General features: G+C 45.2%; 2 protein-coding genes across 2 annotated transcripts; one reads left to right on the forward strand and one right to left on the reverse strand.

Annotated features, from left to right (window-relative positions):
* Positions 1-102: 102 nt before the first annotated feature.
* rundc3aa (RUN domain containing 3Aa) lies at positions 103-15,535 on the forward strand. The gene is made up of 11 exons (XM_062531268.1): positions 103-368; positions 10,793-10,908; positions 11,156-11,289; positions 11,897-11,982; positions 12,187-12,276; positions 12,404-12,484; positions 13,309-13,474; positions 13,830-13,987; positions 14,237-14,356; positions 14,594-14,700; positions 15,071-15,535. Exons 1-11 carry the CDS (start codon positions 262-264, stop codon positions 15,211-15,213), a joined length of 1,308 nt encoding a protein of 435 aa, XP_062387252.1. The 5' UTR covers positions 103-261; the 3' UTR covers positions 15,214-15,535.
* zwi (zwilling) lies at positions 7,313-9,134 on the reverse strand. The gene has a single exon (XM_062533106.1). The coding sequence runs from the start codon at positions 7,584-7,586 to the stop codon at positions 7,338-7,340; it is 249 nt and encodes an 82-aa protein (XP_062389090.1). The 5' UTR covers positions 7,587-9,134; the 3' UTR covers positions 7,313-7,337.
* Positions 15,536-16,128: the final 593 nt, after the last annotated feature.

Genomic DNA, 16,128 nt, shown 5'->3' on the forward strand with positions numbered 1-16,128 from the left:
ACCCTTGATGACAGCAAAAATAAAACACTATCACGCTAGATTAGATTTGCCTGCTTCTCATTGGCCGTTTCTGGCCAAGCTTCACAATATCATCTCCTTTACTTCGAGGTCTTGGGTAGTTGACAATCCACGCTCGTGAAACGTCGCTCCCCATCGCAAACATCATCACTGATGAAGCGTGAGGAACCGTGACCCCGGTGCATTTTGTATGGCAAGAGAGAAAGGGTGGTACAGGTCTACCGAAAGGCTTCGAGCAGCCTAATGGAGCGAGGCTGCATCCAGACCGCGATGGCTATGGGTCTAACATCGAAAAAGGCATCTTCTCGAAACGTTGGCGTGGAACGCAAGAACCTCATCACCGTTTGCAGGTAGGCTAGTCCAAGTCTGTGTTCGGTGATGCAGCTCTCTCATGAGCGGTTTTGCTGTGTAGCTGCTGGTCTACGTCAGCATGAAATGCACATTTCCCTCTCATATTAAATCTTTGCTTATCCTGTTCTCTGAAATGGCACTGTATCCGGTTCCTCGGCTTTTGTTTGAAATGTCAAGAGATGAAAGTAGACATTTCTTCTTGGAAATGCGGGTATAGGCTGCGGTCGGCAACGTACAGGTTTGGCCGATGATATTGGGCCAGTCGGTATATTGGCTATGTAAACATTCAGTAGGCTATAATTGCACATTACATAGGCTAGCCTATACAACACATTACGAACACTGTCCTTTCATTTTCTGATGATGTGTAGGCTATTTGAGATGTATCGACTGGGCAACTTTATTAGCCTAGGCTAGGGGCACAGCCTAGACAATTAAGACTATACTCAGGTGTATCTCGTTTGGGTTATTGGATGACCTGTTCGCCACCTTTTGCATAGGCAGTGCGGCATATGGGTCGGATGTTGTCCTACCAAGAACTGCGAAAACATGCTTTGAAGCTATGATGGAAAATGTTGACTATATGGGCACAGCCTATAGCCAGTGTGGTGCGGTGAAAGTAGCCGTATGGGCTTAAAGACATAGTAGGCTGGAACATCAATAAGGGTTAATTTTACTTGAAGACAACTTGAATTCTAATGAAAATATTTGCTCAAAATATAGCATTTAGTAGCCTCGCTGCAGCCACCCAGCTTGAGAAGCCATTGCGTCATCATGTCCGTCCAGTAGGCTATGTCCTGTGATGCAAAATACCCAGCTGAGCTCGACAGGTCCTGGGCTCCTGCCAGTTCATACACTGCAATCAGTCATCTGTAGCCACTGTTTGGTCAGAAGAATGATTTAAGTGAAAGTTATGTCAGATTTTGTTGTTATCCAAATTTTCTATCGAAAATCGTTTTGCGCAGTTTAATGCAGCATGCTTCATAATAACCTGAAACTTCTGCAGTGCTGTGCTGTTGCTGGGGACTTTATTGATGATAACTCCAGTGCATAAGTAAAGCATCACATGACAATAACCCTGGATTTGACTTTTTTTTACATTTTGTCATTTTCCAGCATTCTTCTCAAATTGATCTATAGGCCTATCTTATAGCTCCAGATTGAAGACAAATCAAATAGTCGGTCAAATGACTCTCAGTTGACCCTTGACTATTTGTAGCCCATAGCTGATGTTTTCTGTCAGATTGGGGATCACATGCTAAAAGTATTGAATCCTTAATCTGTCTCTCCATTTATGTACTGTATGTTTACCATCAGGTGGTAGTGTGCGTGGGGGGGGATGCAGAAACCACACTTCTTCCTAACCTGCATCGATAGCTTCGGCATTATATGAGAGCCATGTAGTTCTGGCCCGCACTCAGCCAACCAGAGGAGAGCGGTAGCTTGGGGCGTGGCTCCTAGTGTATGAGCTCTGTCAATGGAGCACAGAGGACCTCTCACTCAGACACGCGCTGTTCAGACATAGCAAACCCATTGTCACATTGTTATGGGAATGTCAGTGATGTCCTGAAGGACATGATTGTTCACAGGCAGAAGATGGACAGGTGTGTGACAACACCACCATCACCCAGAACCCTCCCACCTCCCATGTACGCACACACACAATTAATCCTCCATTTTCCATTGGTCAGTTTGTGACCAGCTAGTAAATGTAAAATTGTGACGGACCATTCTGTGGCATTGTGATGTTATGTTCATGTTTTTAAACATCCAAAGCCTCTCTTTGGAGTCTGAGGGAAAACTTTTTAATGTGTGTCATAAGAATACAGCTGGAGTCTGCTTGAGACAGAATCAGCAATGTTTATTACACATACTGCACCATGGTCAGACCTTACCCTCAGAGGTTCTGCCACTTGAAAACACTGATTGGGTTAAACACAGTATCACATGTAACTTGCGTCAGATGAGAAAACAAAAGGAAAGAATTTCAAACATGGACTTAAGACCTCGACGAGGATTAGGACTGTAGACAAAGACCTTCTTATTCAAAGTGAGCTAGATCTTTTGGATCTTTTTTTCTCCTTTATTCTTTCCTTCATGCAGCTGTGCCAAGACCACCCTTAATTGACACAAACTTTAAATGACGAGACAAAAAACACCAGACAAAATACTTCAAAATAAAAGTTCAAACTCCACTTGTTATTACTACTCTGAAGAGGTCATACACCCTCCAGGTAACTACCAAATTATTTAAGGGCAAGGACCAACACATATTTAGTTGTTGGTGTGTTCAAGCAACATTTATCTACTTTAAGCTATAGAATGACCGAGAGGTTTTCAACAAGAGGTTTCCCACAAGATGTCAAGGAATCACATTGCTCATTTCCCCTCACTCTCACAGTTAGAATCCTCCACTCCAAAATGGCACCCAGATCTGAGTAGAAGACACCTTTTTCTTATCCCTTTTCAATGGTACATACCGTCCAACAGTACTGTATGCCCAGTTGAACAGACAGAGCAGATAGGCAGTGGAAGGTGGACTTCAGGAAAGGACTTGTTCCATATAGATCTTGAAATGTGAGGACATGCTGCCTTGTTGTCTCTTGAGCCTCCCTCCATATCTGTGTCCTATTGGCAGACTGCCAGACAGATTAGGCTGATGGAACATGGCAACCTAATATGAGTGAACCCTCATGATCCAATAGCCTTCATACTCCCAGGAACTCTGGGTCTCCAGCCCAGTGGCGTGGCTGCTGCTCAAGGCTCTGGGCTGGGCTGGGCTGGGCTGGGCTGGGCTGGGCTGGGCTGGTGCAGTTTGGTGGAGATGATTGTGCACTAATGCACAATGATCTGTGAAGCAGGACGGCCTCTTCGCTCTGTATCCAGGGATTCCAGCAAATTGACTGCTGAGTTGTGTGTTTGTCTGTGTGTGTGTGTGTGTGTGTGTGTGTGTGTGTTCGTGTGTGTGAATGCATTGAGGCTGACAGACTTTGACAGGGTGGAGATCTTCATTTCTCACACTGGGTTATGACTGACTGAAGCGGTTAGTTTTACAAGGAAGTGTTCCCCTGCCCCTACCCAGCTGATAACCAAACCAAATAAATGAATCTAATACATTGAATAAATTAATCAAAACCCACATGTACTGTTAATGAAGCCTATAATATGCTGTCATTTGTGAAGCTAACTCTACCTTGAACATTTTACATTGTATTACTAAATCCAGTCACAAATATAACATTTTCCCACCCCAAACATTGTGAGACAATGACATCTCATATGGATAACTTTTTCAGGGTAAAGTGGACATCAAACTAAAAGATGAACAGGGAGACTATGGATGGATAAGGTGGCATATCCCCATGACATAGAAGGGATACCGTAAAGAGTGTTTGGGTGCCGTGTTTGGTATGAGTAGGGTAACAGGGTTTGTTCTCTCTCTTATCATGAGTGGGACCTATCGGATTGGATTTAGACCAGAGTAGCTGTAACCATTAAAAGGCAGATCTCAGGAACCAGAATTGCACCTGTAGGGAGATTTCTGTTTTTGTGAGTCCAACTTGAAATGTCCTTGTGTGTCTTCTCATTCCAGGCCAAGGGAAAGTCTTCAGGGGGTAATGTCATCCAGATATAAATGTATCCTGTTGTTCAGCTTTCAGATACAGACAAATAATTTGCTGTCCCCTGACGTCTGCTTTTATTGACCATGTGTGTATCCTCAAGATTTAGCAAATTGGCTCAAAATGAATTTTGGATCAAAAATTCTTTTGATCGCTCAATACAATAATTTCGTTCTATTCAATCACATCAGTTTAGGTCCATTTTTAATGGTTTGGAACCTTGAAATAAAGAGAGTGGCTATTCTAGAGAAATCTATGGTGTTGCAACCTCCAAGTGATCACAGCAGACGCTGGCATGGGGAACCTGAGAAACATAAATAGGATAGTTAGTGTTCCTGAAAGGACTTATGCAAACCTGCCCCTTAGCTTATTTTCAGATGGGTATTCTCTCAAAACAGAAGCCAGGTCAAGGGTTATAACTATTTATTAAGTTCAGTCAAGGAACAGAAGGAATATTTTTTTAGCATGACGATATATGGAGGAGCTTTGGTACATTGCTCATCTACAGCAACATCTTAAGGACTGTGGGTTTCAAGTGACCTGCTCAAAGATGGCATGGTCAGTGGATTCTCTTGAGTTCAATCTACAATAGAAAGGGAGAACCCAGAGTGTGGCAGTGCCTTCTTATCATTCTTCATTTTTATCTTCTGCCTTTTTCTGCCTTCCATTGCCTGTTGTTTACCCTCTCTGTCCTTTGCTACGTCTGTCTCGCTTCACCATTTCCACATAAAAACGTCTTTCATCCACTCTTAAGAGGCTGTCCTATTGTCCATTGTGGGCGAGGTATAACACGCTACTCAGCCAGGACTCTTGTAAGCACTTGCAGTGAAAAGAGCTAAATCAATGTGGCCAAACAGCCCAAATGTCATGCATTGTTGTATGCTCTGCAAGTGTAACCTCTGCTCTTTGTTTAGCATGGGCTAAGAATTCTTATGGTAATATGGCCAGTGCAACAGCTTAGATCTGTGAATGAACATGGTTTAATGTTAGCTCACAAGTACATTACTCTGTAGTCCATACCACTAATGACGCACTGACTTAAACTTACTGTTTCAATTCTGTTTATTCTTCTTTCAGAATCCCTTGCATCTCCCTTGCCATACAACTTCCTCAGCTTTCTCCTTCCACCAAACTATCTTTGAGCTCTGACTGATTTCCGAAATCTTTCTTATCCATTTTCCCAACCTCCTACCCTCATATACACATACATTGTACCACCTCATTTTAAACCTGCCTCCTATACACTTTCAGTCCAAGAAATTATATAGGCCTAGGTCTGCACAGACCAAAGACAAAAGAAGCCTGTATCATTTGTGTGTAGACTTCAAGTCTCAAGTGATGGGGTTATGTGTGCATACATCATACAACATTGCCTATCTATAGCATGGCAGGAACAGTAGGGTCCATGTTTACTTGGGGTGCAAATGCAGTTGCATTCTCATTAATTTGGGGAGGGGAGGGAGTCAGACAATTTCCATAAAACAAAATGCAGACTCATAGTAATTACTGCTGGAGTGTGTCTGAGATCTTCTGAGTGTGAATTTTCCCATGGAGACAAGGAGACAACTGCACTTCAAAAGCTTTTACGGACAGATAGCTCCCTTTGTTGCCAAGGGGACCATCTGTCCTGTAGTCAGACTCAGAGGGAAGCCCACCCACACGTCTCCCTGCCTCTCTGACAGACACCCACCAGCACAGAGTAGCAGGAGAGGCCGGGGCCCAAACGCCGAGCCCCACAGTCAGATGGTCCTGCACATCCTGCTGAGAGAAGTGGAGGAGGAGAGAGATGAAAGGAAAGAAATGGAGAAAGAGGAGAGTAGAGAAGAGGAAGAAAAAGAGAGGAGAAGAATGAAGAAGAAGTGTCAGAAGCAAGGACTGACAATCAGCACTTCTATTCTAAGACCAACAATAGAATATGGAGAATCTCAAAGGGTATACATATGATAAAGATTATTAACAAAACCCCACATGGAATTTACACACACATCAAACCATTTTCCCAATAATTCACCCACACATATAGAAATCAAACTCGCCCAACAAGAGTAGTGTAAAGACGGACAGTACGGAGTGCATTTTAACACACAGTACCACTCAGCGCTGGCAGAGCACCAGAGTGGGCGAGTTGGGGGGGCACAAAAGACGTTTGTTACATGGCTGCACATTTGTTTTTCAGTGACGAATCGTACCAAGAGCATCTTGGTGAGGCCGCCAGGCCTATTTGCATCTCAGGCATGCCAGCTATTCGACGCCCGCCCTCTTGTCTCACCCCCATGAAATACATCAACAATTTCCTTTAAGCATCTGATAATCCCTCATTTTCACCAGACTCCCCTGCAAAAAATTAATCTCCATTGTGTGACCACTGACCAACCAACTCAAAAGTCAGTCCCTCATATTAATCCAACCATGATTGTTGAGACTCCTGTAAAAAAAGGCATTCATTTCAGATAAGCACTTCCAGATTGCAGATCCACGTCTATGACTATGGATGCTCAAGATACACAATTGGTCATTTTGACACAGTGGGCCGCCATTCTATAGTATGACATACCCATCTATCAGCTGGGCCAGGATTTTAAAAGGCAGGATTGTCATGATGAGGGCATAACAGATAGGGACAACATGTTTCTTTGTGGTCTCATGAGAGCATAGAGGGCTGATTCTCAGTCAAGCCTATCCAACAAGAAAAGCCCAAACACTTCATTTGAGTGAAGCCATTGTGGGACATACTGCCCACACCTAACCTCAATACTTCAATTCTACACTGCTGCTGTGATGCTGTCCCAAGCTAAATTAATGATTCATGTGCTGATGAGTCGGTTCAAACGCTCCATAATGATATCAGACAAAGAAAAGGAACGTAGAAAGCAAAGTAAGCATCTCAGAAAGCACACTGCAACCCTATTTAGCCTACAACCCTATCTTTCCTACAGACACTAGATGCACATGCACTTTAAAACAAGGAATTACGACCAAGAAAAACAATGCTGAACTCCATCAAATGGCTGGAACTGGAAGCAAATTTGCAAAGAATACAAAGATACTAACCTGCTCCTTTTGTAAAATCCTGTGGAATCATAATTTGAAAAGAGAGAACAATCCTGGTCTTTGACAATTCAATCCTTGGGTAAGAAAGGGCAAAAAGAGAATCATGTTCATCTGAAGATGGAGTAGACAATCCGTATCGGCAGTTCCCAATGTTGGTGTCAAATATTTGTTTCTTCTTGGCTTATTTTTTTTCATATTATTTAACCGTCGCACCAGGTTACCCCCTGCACCCCCAACCATCCCCATCCCATTCCCACCCCACCCCACCCCACCACTATTGAGGTTCCCCCTAGGTGGTTAGAGGGTTTTCCGCTTGGGCAAGAATGCCTTTCGGAAAGATGTGGTCTTGGTTCCTCGGGTGAAGAAGGCACTTCCCATGGAGATCTTGGTCTTGCCACTGGTGATGGTGGAGGTGCCCAGCGACGTGGTGCTCTTCCCCCGGCTGATGGACGAGCTGCCCATCTGGATCTTGGTCTTGTCCCGTTTCAAAGAGGTAGCGCCCAGGTTGAGGGCCGTCCGGCCCTCAGTGATGCTGGTGTTCCCCATGGAACTTCAGGCTGTTAGGGGCCCCCGAGCCAGCCTGGAAGATCAAATTTAGTTTTTCCTATTTTTTTTCTTCTCTTTTACCGTTTTTTTTTTTTGGAAGGAGAGTTGGGGGAAATCCAGGGCAGGGGAACTTCAGCGAATGTTGCGGCTCATCGCATGCCCGAGTGGCAGCAGCACACCCGCGCAGTGTGCCTTCTCTGGGTGTGATGAAGAAAGAGAGAATGAGAGGGGGAGAGCAGAGTCAAGCGTCCGCACCAGGACCAGAATGCTAAACGTGGACAGCGCAGCCCACCGGCTGCATAATGCTCTTGTTGAGCAGTCGGACGTGGGATCGGCTAGGCCACATACCACCCCTGAGCGCCCTGAATGGACAGAGGCTGCCGTAGGAGGCCGCGGCCTGGAGCTGGGGGCCGATGGGACAGTGGAGCTCATTGTCCCCAACGCTGGGATGCCACCGAAGAACACAGTGAGGGCCACATTGTTGTACAGTGGACAATCGGTGGTGACATCACTAGATCCTGTAGCATTGTACCCTGCAGAACTGCTCTCTGCTGGGAAAGAGGCCGCCTTTGGAGCTGTACTGTACTTATCTATAGAACAAAGTGACTAAAGGCTTATATATTTGTCCTCAGTTCAGAGCTCAAAGTGTCACACCGTATAGTATAGCATAGCATCTTGGTGGTATCATCAGTTGACATGCAATGGACCAATCTGAAAGAGCATACATACAGGCAGCAATGTGTGGTGTTCGGTTCTTCCATGACACATTGTTTCATGATGTCATGTTAAATCGTTGTTTAAAAAAACAAAACAAAATTTTAAAAAAATCCATCAATCTATTTCAATTTAACTTCTCTCACCATCAGTCTCTACAGAATAATTTCTAGGGGGTTTTCTTGTGCATTAAGTGTAACAATGGTGCTTTTCAATATTTCCCCTCTTCTATTTCATAGGCAAGTTAAGCAAATAAAAAAAGTAAAATAAACACAAAAAAATGCAAAATAAATGTACTTAAATCTGCAATTGGTGTATCCTTATACTGTACTAACAAACTTTAAGTGGTGGGTTTATTTTAACAGCCGTTTTGCCCTTGACACATAAATAAGTTAATTGATGCATGACTTACAACTCAACTTTGACAATATGTGAATGAGAGACAAGGAAACCTACCGAAGCTCACTGAATTTAAGGGTACTTGAGTATTGCACTGAGTACCAACCACTTCTACATCCTATACTCAACACTGATGCTCTCTTGTTAACATGGCAGAGTTAACGTCAGCTGTTGTAAAAGCAGCTGCTTCATTCACGCCCTCACCCAGCACACACTAACAGCCTGTCTCATTCCTTACACATTACATCGCCTTCAGATTAGAATATTATTCAAAGGGAGGTTCCTAAACATCATGCGTTCCTCAGACGATTTCTCTCTTGGATAGTAGATTGGTCTGTCATAATCCTACATGTCATGATAACATGCTTGTCATATTTGACGTTTACTGCAAGGTCTTGGTTTAGCTGGTTAGCTTGGTTTAGCATTTAGCTCATCGTACATACCACTTGTGTGATGTAGAGTTCATCTGAAATGATGAAAGTATCTACATCCTCCAGTCTAAGTATTTGTTTGTGTGTGTGTGTGTGTGTGTGTGAGTGTGAGTGAGTGCTTGTGTGCATGTCTGAAGCAGTCACAGGTTAAAGTTCCAATAAATGTTCCATTGAGACTCCCTGCCCCTTTTTACCGAGGTTTTGATCACAGTCACCGACTTCTCTCCCTTGGATATGGTGGCCTTGCTAAGGGAGCTTGTGGTGTCACCGTGGCTGAGCGTGGTCGTGCCCACAGCCAGCCCCGTCTCCCCCCTGCTAACCTTGGTCTTGCTCCTGGAGACGGACGTCCTTCCCCAAGAGATGGTCTTCCTGGTTTTCAATATGGAGGTCTTGCCTCGAGTGAATGAGGTCTTCCTCATCAAGAGAGATGCCTTCCCCTTAGGAGTGTCCGGCTCCTGTTCGTCGGTCGGTGTTTTCATTGCCCCTTGTCGTCCTGTTTGCCCTTATGTCTGTGTCTGCGTTTCCAATTTTTTTTTTTCAAATCTAAGTGGTCCTTCGCTTTGGCATTAGTGCCTTTCGGAAGGACGTGGTGGTGGTGCCCCTGCTGAAGCTGGCTCTGCCCATCGAGATGGTGGTCTTGTCCCGTTTGATGGTGGACTCACCCATAGAGGTGGTGGTGACGCCACGCGAGATGGACGAGCCGCCCATGGACACGGTGGTCTTGCCCCTGGATACAGACGTGCGGCCCACAGACACGGCCGTCTTCCCCTCCGTGATGCTTGTGTTGCCCATGGAGGACAGCCCGAGAGGAAGTGGAGGAAGTAGAAAGCCACTTTCGCCCACGAGGTGGGAAAAAAACTGCTGTCCCAGCGGATTCCTTTTCGGCTATCGAGGAGGAGGCTCGTGCCTCGGCATGCCGCGCCTGTCGCGTGCCTCCTGCTGCGTGCCGGGGTCGGGTCACAGTGCTAGGTGGGGAGGTGACTGACGAAACGCTTCTAAGCAGTGGGAACAGCCCTAAATAGATCAGGCCACCACACGTGGAAAGGGGTGGGTTGAAAGTGTGAGTGGGGTGCGTGTGTGTGTGTGTATATGTGTGTGTGTGTGTGAGTGATGGACAGAAAAGGGAGAGAGGGAGAGAGAGAGAGAGATTCTGTCATTCTCTGATCATGGCAGTGTTCTTTTAAGAGCAAGACCAGGGGACTTGGAACCCAGCAGCTCAGACAAAGGTCTCCACGCCGACAGTGTCATCAGCCCATTGGTTGGGGCACAAGGGCACTGATTGTTGCTACAGCCCTGGTAATTCTGCCAGGGGGCATTGTGAAGGGGGCATTGTGCTGCACACAAGACAATTGGGGATGACCTCAGCCACGCTTGGTGGCATCGCTCCCAAAATTGCCTGTGTTCTGTAGTGGGTGAGGCCCGAACTGCTGCAGAAGCCACCAAGTTCTCCTTAGACTCCAGTGGTGAAACTGCCCTCACCTCTAGCTTTCACAGTACACAGGCTCTCTTTCTCCCACTAACACATCCTCAAATGTCCACCTAGTTTTTGTCCTTTTGGTTAGCTCGTACTAGCCCACTGGCCTTTGGCCTATATCGCTGTCTGGCTTTGGGCCATCTGCCTCACACTCTGTCGCTCTCTCGTGCTCTCTCACTTGTCCACAGGTTTTCAGTGAAGACTCTCCTTGAGAAGTACACGGCGGAGCCCATCGATGACTCATGCGAAGAGTTTGTCAACTTTGCTGCCATCTTGGAGCACATCCTCAGCCACCGATTCAAAGGTAATGACACTGGTGTTTGCACCAACACAAATAAACCCACTTTTGTTTACCAAACAAGTTAGACATTTCTCATGGTGTGCTGCAGTATATGATTTTCAAACCTGGTGTCAATAACTATGGAAAGAAATGTATCAGAGGATTAGCTCAAAGGAGTGCACAGATATGCTGTACAGTCTGCTTGCATAAAGGAGCATGTGATTACTGGCTTGTCGGTCGATGTACTCCATTGCATTTGTCCCTGGAGCAGGTCCGGGCAGCTGGTTCAGTTCTGATGGCCAGCGGAGTTTTTGGGACTACATCCGGCTGGCATGCAGCAAGGTGCAGAACAACTGCATCAGCAGCATTGAGAACATCGAGAACATCAGCACTTCACGAGCCAAGGCAAGCAGTCAGACCAAGCAAGTGTGCGTGTGCGTGTGCGTGTGCGTGTGCGTGTGCGCGTGCGCGTGCGCGTGCGTGTGTGTGTGTGTGTGTGTTTTGTCCTATTGCTATACTATTTTGGAACTCCTATTTATATTGTGTCAGGCTAGGCTATTGTTCTATGAACCAATGCAATTACCGCATTGCAAAAGCTACAAATGCATGGATGGTTGATTTTACCACATTTCTGACTTTTATATTTAAGTCATCCTCCTTGACTTTGCCACTTCTGGTTGGTGGGTGTGCGTGGTGAGTGAGGGGCAAAGAAATTCTGATTGGTGAGCTTCACAGTCGGGGGTGCTGTGCTTCTTTTGCACTGGGCATGCTCACCAATCAGGGGTGGCACAAGTTAAAGCGACATTTGGATATTGGAATGTATCAATTAATTGACATTCAATAAGTAGCAATGAGTAGCTGTCAGAAAAATTCCCCCAAACTGTGCAGCTCTAATGCTACGCGGTAAATGTGGTCAGTCAACAAAATTAACAGATAGTCAGACAGTGCCTGGAAATCCCAGGTCTGCATACATGACCTTTTCCATCTCCTATACTGTCTCTGTGGCTAACAGGGTCGAGCGTGGATACGTGTTGCCCTGATGGAGAAGCGTCTTGCTGAGTATGTGGCCACGGCTCTCAGAGACAACCGCACTACTAGGTGAAGACTACCAGTGTTCATAGTCTAAAACTGCATGACCTGTGTTGGTTAATTCATTACATCGATTTAACTTTACTGGTATGGCAGAAAAACTGTCGCATAGTCAAAATACAACACATTGAAATATAGGAGACATTTTCAGGGTTGCTCTTTTCTTTCTCTTCTAACGTTGTCCCCTGGACGTGACACACATGCGTGATGTAGGCGGTTTTATGAAGACAGTGCCATCATGTTGAGGGAGGAGGCCACTGTTCTGACTGGAATGCTCATTGGACTCAGTGCAATCGACTTCAGGTGAGCTCACACAGGTCTAGCAGGAACCCAATAAGCCACACTTATCAGAAATTCTTAAAATATATTTAATTTTTTTTTAATCAATCAAGTAATCCGTCTTTTATCCGTCCCCAATGTTCTTATTCAGTTTCTGCCTGAAGGGGGAGGTGTTGGATGGCAAGACTCCTGCTGTCATAGACTACACGCCCTACCTGAAGTTTACTCAGAGGTCAGTATACGCCAAGTAACTCTCCAAGCCCCACCATTTCCTCCATTTTGAATCATTCAACATGTCTTCCATGACCCCTGTTTGAAAAGCACCGGAGTATTTTGTGTCAAAAAATATCATGCAACTTACTATGACTGAGTAGCATATTAATGTATGGATTTGAATGTATTTTCCATTCTAGAGAGGAAGTAGTCTATTTTTCACTCCTTTGTTAGCACATGTGAGATGCTGTGTGGGAAGAGACTATTATGACAAAGCTACTATGATGGCTGTCTGTCTCCATGCAAGACTAATGTCTTCTGTCCTGCTGTTAAGGGTTGAATAAAAAAAACTCCATGACAAGAGCCAGATGTTAATTCATCAACTGTGAAGAGGCTCACACATTTACATGGCAGTCATGCATGTCCATGTGTAAACTATTGGTTGCATTCCCTTTACTTATTAAGCTTGTACTTACTTTTGCTAATTGACAGTTAGGAAATGCTGTTACTAGGAGTCATTAATAATGAAGTAGGCTCCTTTGAACAGTTGTGCCCTTGGGTTGTATATTAACCATTTTCAGTAAGACCTTCCAAAATGATTGATAAACATAGAACCCCATAATACTATGTACCCACTGAAATCCCAATGCCTCCATGTGCCTATGCTGGATATGCAATACATGTCCAGTATGCATTCATTGAATTGACATGGTACAAGTAAAGGGATTCAAGTAAGATCATACAGATACTAGCTCATAAGTCTTCATTCCTTTATATCTGTGAGAATCCACTGCTGATTTCATGCATGACCGTTGATTCCCGTACCATGGTGACCCCCACCAGCTATGACTACCTGAGCGACGAGGAGGACCGGCGCAGCGTGGACAGCAGTGCCAGTGAGGAGAGCGTGTCCGAGCACCCCTACATCCCACTGGTCACTGACGAAGAGAGCTGGAGCAACAAGTGCCGCAAGATGGAGCAGCGCTTCAAGATCGTGTATGCACAGAAGGTAGGCTGGCCTGGAGGCCGTGCTCTAAAACGGCCAATACCGTGCTTCTCTGTACTCAAGTCTGGATGCGAGCACTGGCTGAGATGTGGTTTGCCACTGAGGTGAACCTCATACAAGTCCTGGTTTACCGACATACCTCAAAATGGTTACAGAATGATTATCAGAAGGTCCCTGTTGTTTTCTCCAGCTCATTCTCATAGTATGGTTATATTTGAACTGGAGCTTAAATGGTGTTTGTCTCGTGTGTGTGTGTCTGTCTGTCTTTCTGTCATCTTACTTATGTCATTAATTTGTGTCTCTGGCTCTCCTCTCCTTTCCTCTGGTGTCCGTGTGTCCATGTGTCCGTGTGGTCCAGGGTTACCTGGAGGAGCTAGTGCGTCTGCGTGAGTCCCAGCTGAAGAATGTGGAGACGGAGAACAAGAAGCTAAGCTCCCGGCTGCACGAGCTGGAGACGCAGAGCCAGCAGGAGAAGAAGGAGCTGGAGTCCATCATCCTGGAGCTCCAGGCACAGCTGTGAGACACACACACACACCAACACATACACACAGTCCTATGTAGTGAAGAACTTATGCCGTACATTGGTCATTTACAGACTTCACATGGATGTTTGGGCAAATCCTCACAGTCTATTGGTATACTCATTGGTGCATTCATAGTCATCATGGAAGGTGGCAGTTGGCATGAGCACACACAGGGAGACAGAAAGAGCGAGTGAGAGGGAGAGAGAAATCTACATTTCCTGTCTTTGTCTCCTTTGTGCAGTTCTGCCCTTATTCCCTGTGACTCCTCCCATTTGGCCAAAAACCTCTCCATCCCCCTAGTCAACCAATGGCCTTCCGTTCGAGCCTTTGACAACCAGAAAGACGTCAAGCTGTTTCGTCGGTAAGGAATTTTCATTATGTTTTTAATGGGTCCTTCTTCTAAATGTCAACTTCTGTATGAAACCCTTTTAGACCATATCCAAACACCTGTGTTTTATAAAGCCAGGAAAATCCAGGGAGTTACTTCAGTGTGCTGAAGTATGAGAAGTTCTCTATTTGCTACAGTACCGAATGTTTCTAGAAAAGCAGGATGTATTGAGCATCAACATAAATGAAAGATTTCTCTCTCTTTCGTCAGGAGGAGTTTGGACAGTTTGGATCACCTCTCGGCTGAGGTGAGCCTGAACTCTGATTCCCAGAAGACAGATGGCAAACAAAATGGAGATGCTGACTGGTGTACAACGGGTAAATGAACCCCCCCTCCTATACACACAGTTTTGTTGCTTTCCCTCTTTGTCACATATACCCAGAACAACAGCTTCTCAAATTCATGCTTAAACCCACATTGGCAAGCATCCCTCAGTTTATCATGTGCAAAGATTTACACTGTGGCATTTTACATACATTTGGAGACCTGCCTCCTCTATAATACACTGATTGTACCAGTTGTGTGGGTGTCGTCATGCATGCGGGCTGCGATGTGGGAGAGAGAAAAACAATAACCCTTGTATTCTTCGCCCTCTTCTCCCCATCTCCTCTCTATTCTCCTCTCTGATAATATTCTTTCTTCCTGTCTATTCCCCTCCTGCATGATCCCGTTCCCTCTCATCTGTAGGGAAAGACTACACGCCCTCCATGCTGGGCTTGTGTGGCTCCCTGGCCTCTTTGCCCAGCTGTAAGTCTTTGGCCAGCCTGAAGTCCAGCGAGTGCTTGGTGAACATCAGCAAGGAGCCAACGCCTGCCGTCTCTCCCAGCTAGAGTGTCATGTGACTGGGCATGAGTGGATTCACCCTCCCCTCTCCCCCTTCCACTCTTTTCCCTTCCCACCTCCCTGGAAGATCTCATCTGCACCACCACCACCACCACCACCACCTCCTCCCCCTGGTCCTATAAGCTACCAGACTCTGCCCACCCCATGTCCCCTCTCTGATAACTTCCCAGCCACCCCTCAGTTCCTCAGTTCAGACAAAAAGTGAATCACACTTTCACACAGAGAAAAGATGCTTGTACGTTATTGTTTTTTTCAGGGTTTCTGTTTGTTCTGTCAATTGAAAAATAAATGTTGGATTGAAAGGAATAAGGGTATTTACACTGTTTATTTGATCCCTACTTCTTGTCTCTGCTTAATGCAGTGAGACCAGATTTAGCTAATTACTTTACATCGACAGATAGTAAAAACAGCATAAGAAAAGCCCAGAATCACCCAGAAACAATCATGTCATTCTACAATGGCAAATATGTGACACTATTTAATTTGTTTATGGATGCCCACTGGGTGTGTGTAGCCTCCTGACGATGTTATTCAGCCCATACAGTGCAAGTTGTCTGACCTCTTGTGGATAAGTTTGGTCCCTGCAATCTCCATGGGGTTCTCGAGAAAAACAAGTAAATCTATACCATTAATACAGTGTTGAGTCTTTACAAACTATGGGCAAAGCTCTCATTAGTTTTATGTTCATGATGAGGATGGGTATGGGTATGGGTATGGTATCCATGGGTATGGATATTTGTGTATTTGTTAGGTGTATGTTAGGTCTGGATCTGTATAAAAGTTTGACCATAGGCCTTATTCAAACACAAACATTTGCATTTTCCTCTTTAATTAAATCAGAAATGTCTGGCATTGATTGATAGATATCACATCTTGCAATTCTTGATTATGAGTCGTGTGGG

This window comes from Sardina pilchardus, chromosome 3, assembly GCF_963854185.1.
Source record: "Sardina pilchardus chromosome 3, fSarPil1.1, whole genome shotgun sequence".
Taxonomy (NCBI): Eukaryota; Metazoa; Chordata; class Actinopteri; order Clupeiformes; family Clupeidae; genus Sardina; species Sardina pilchardus.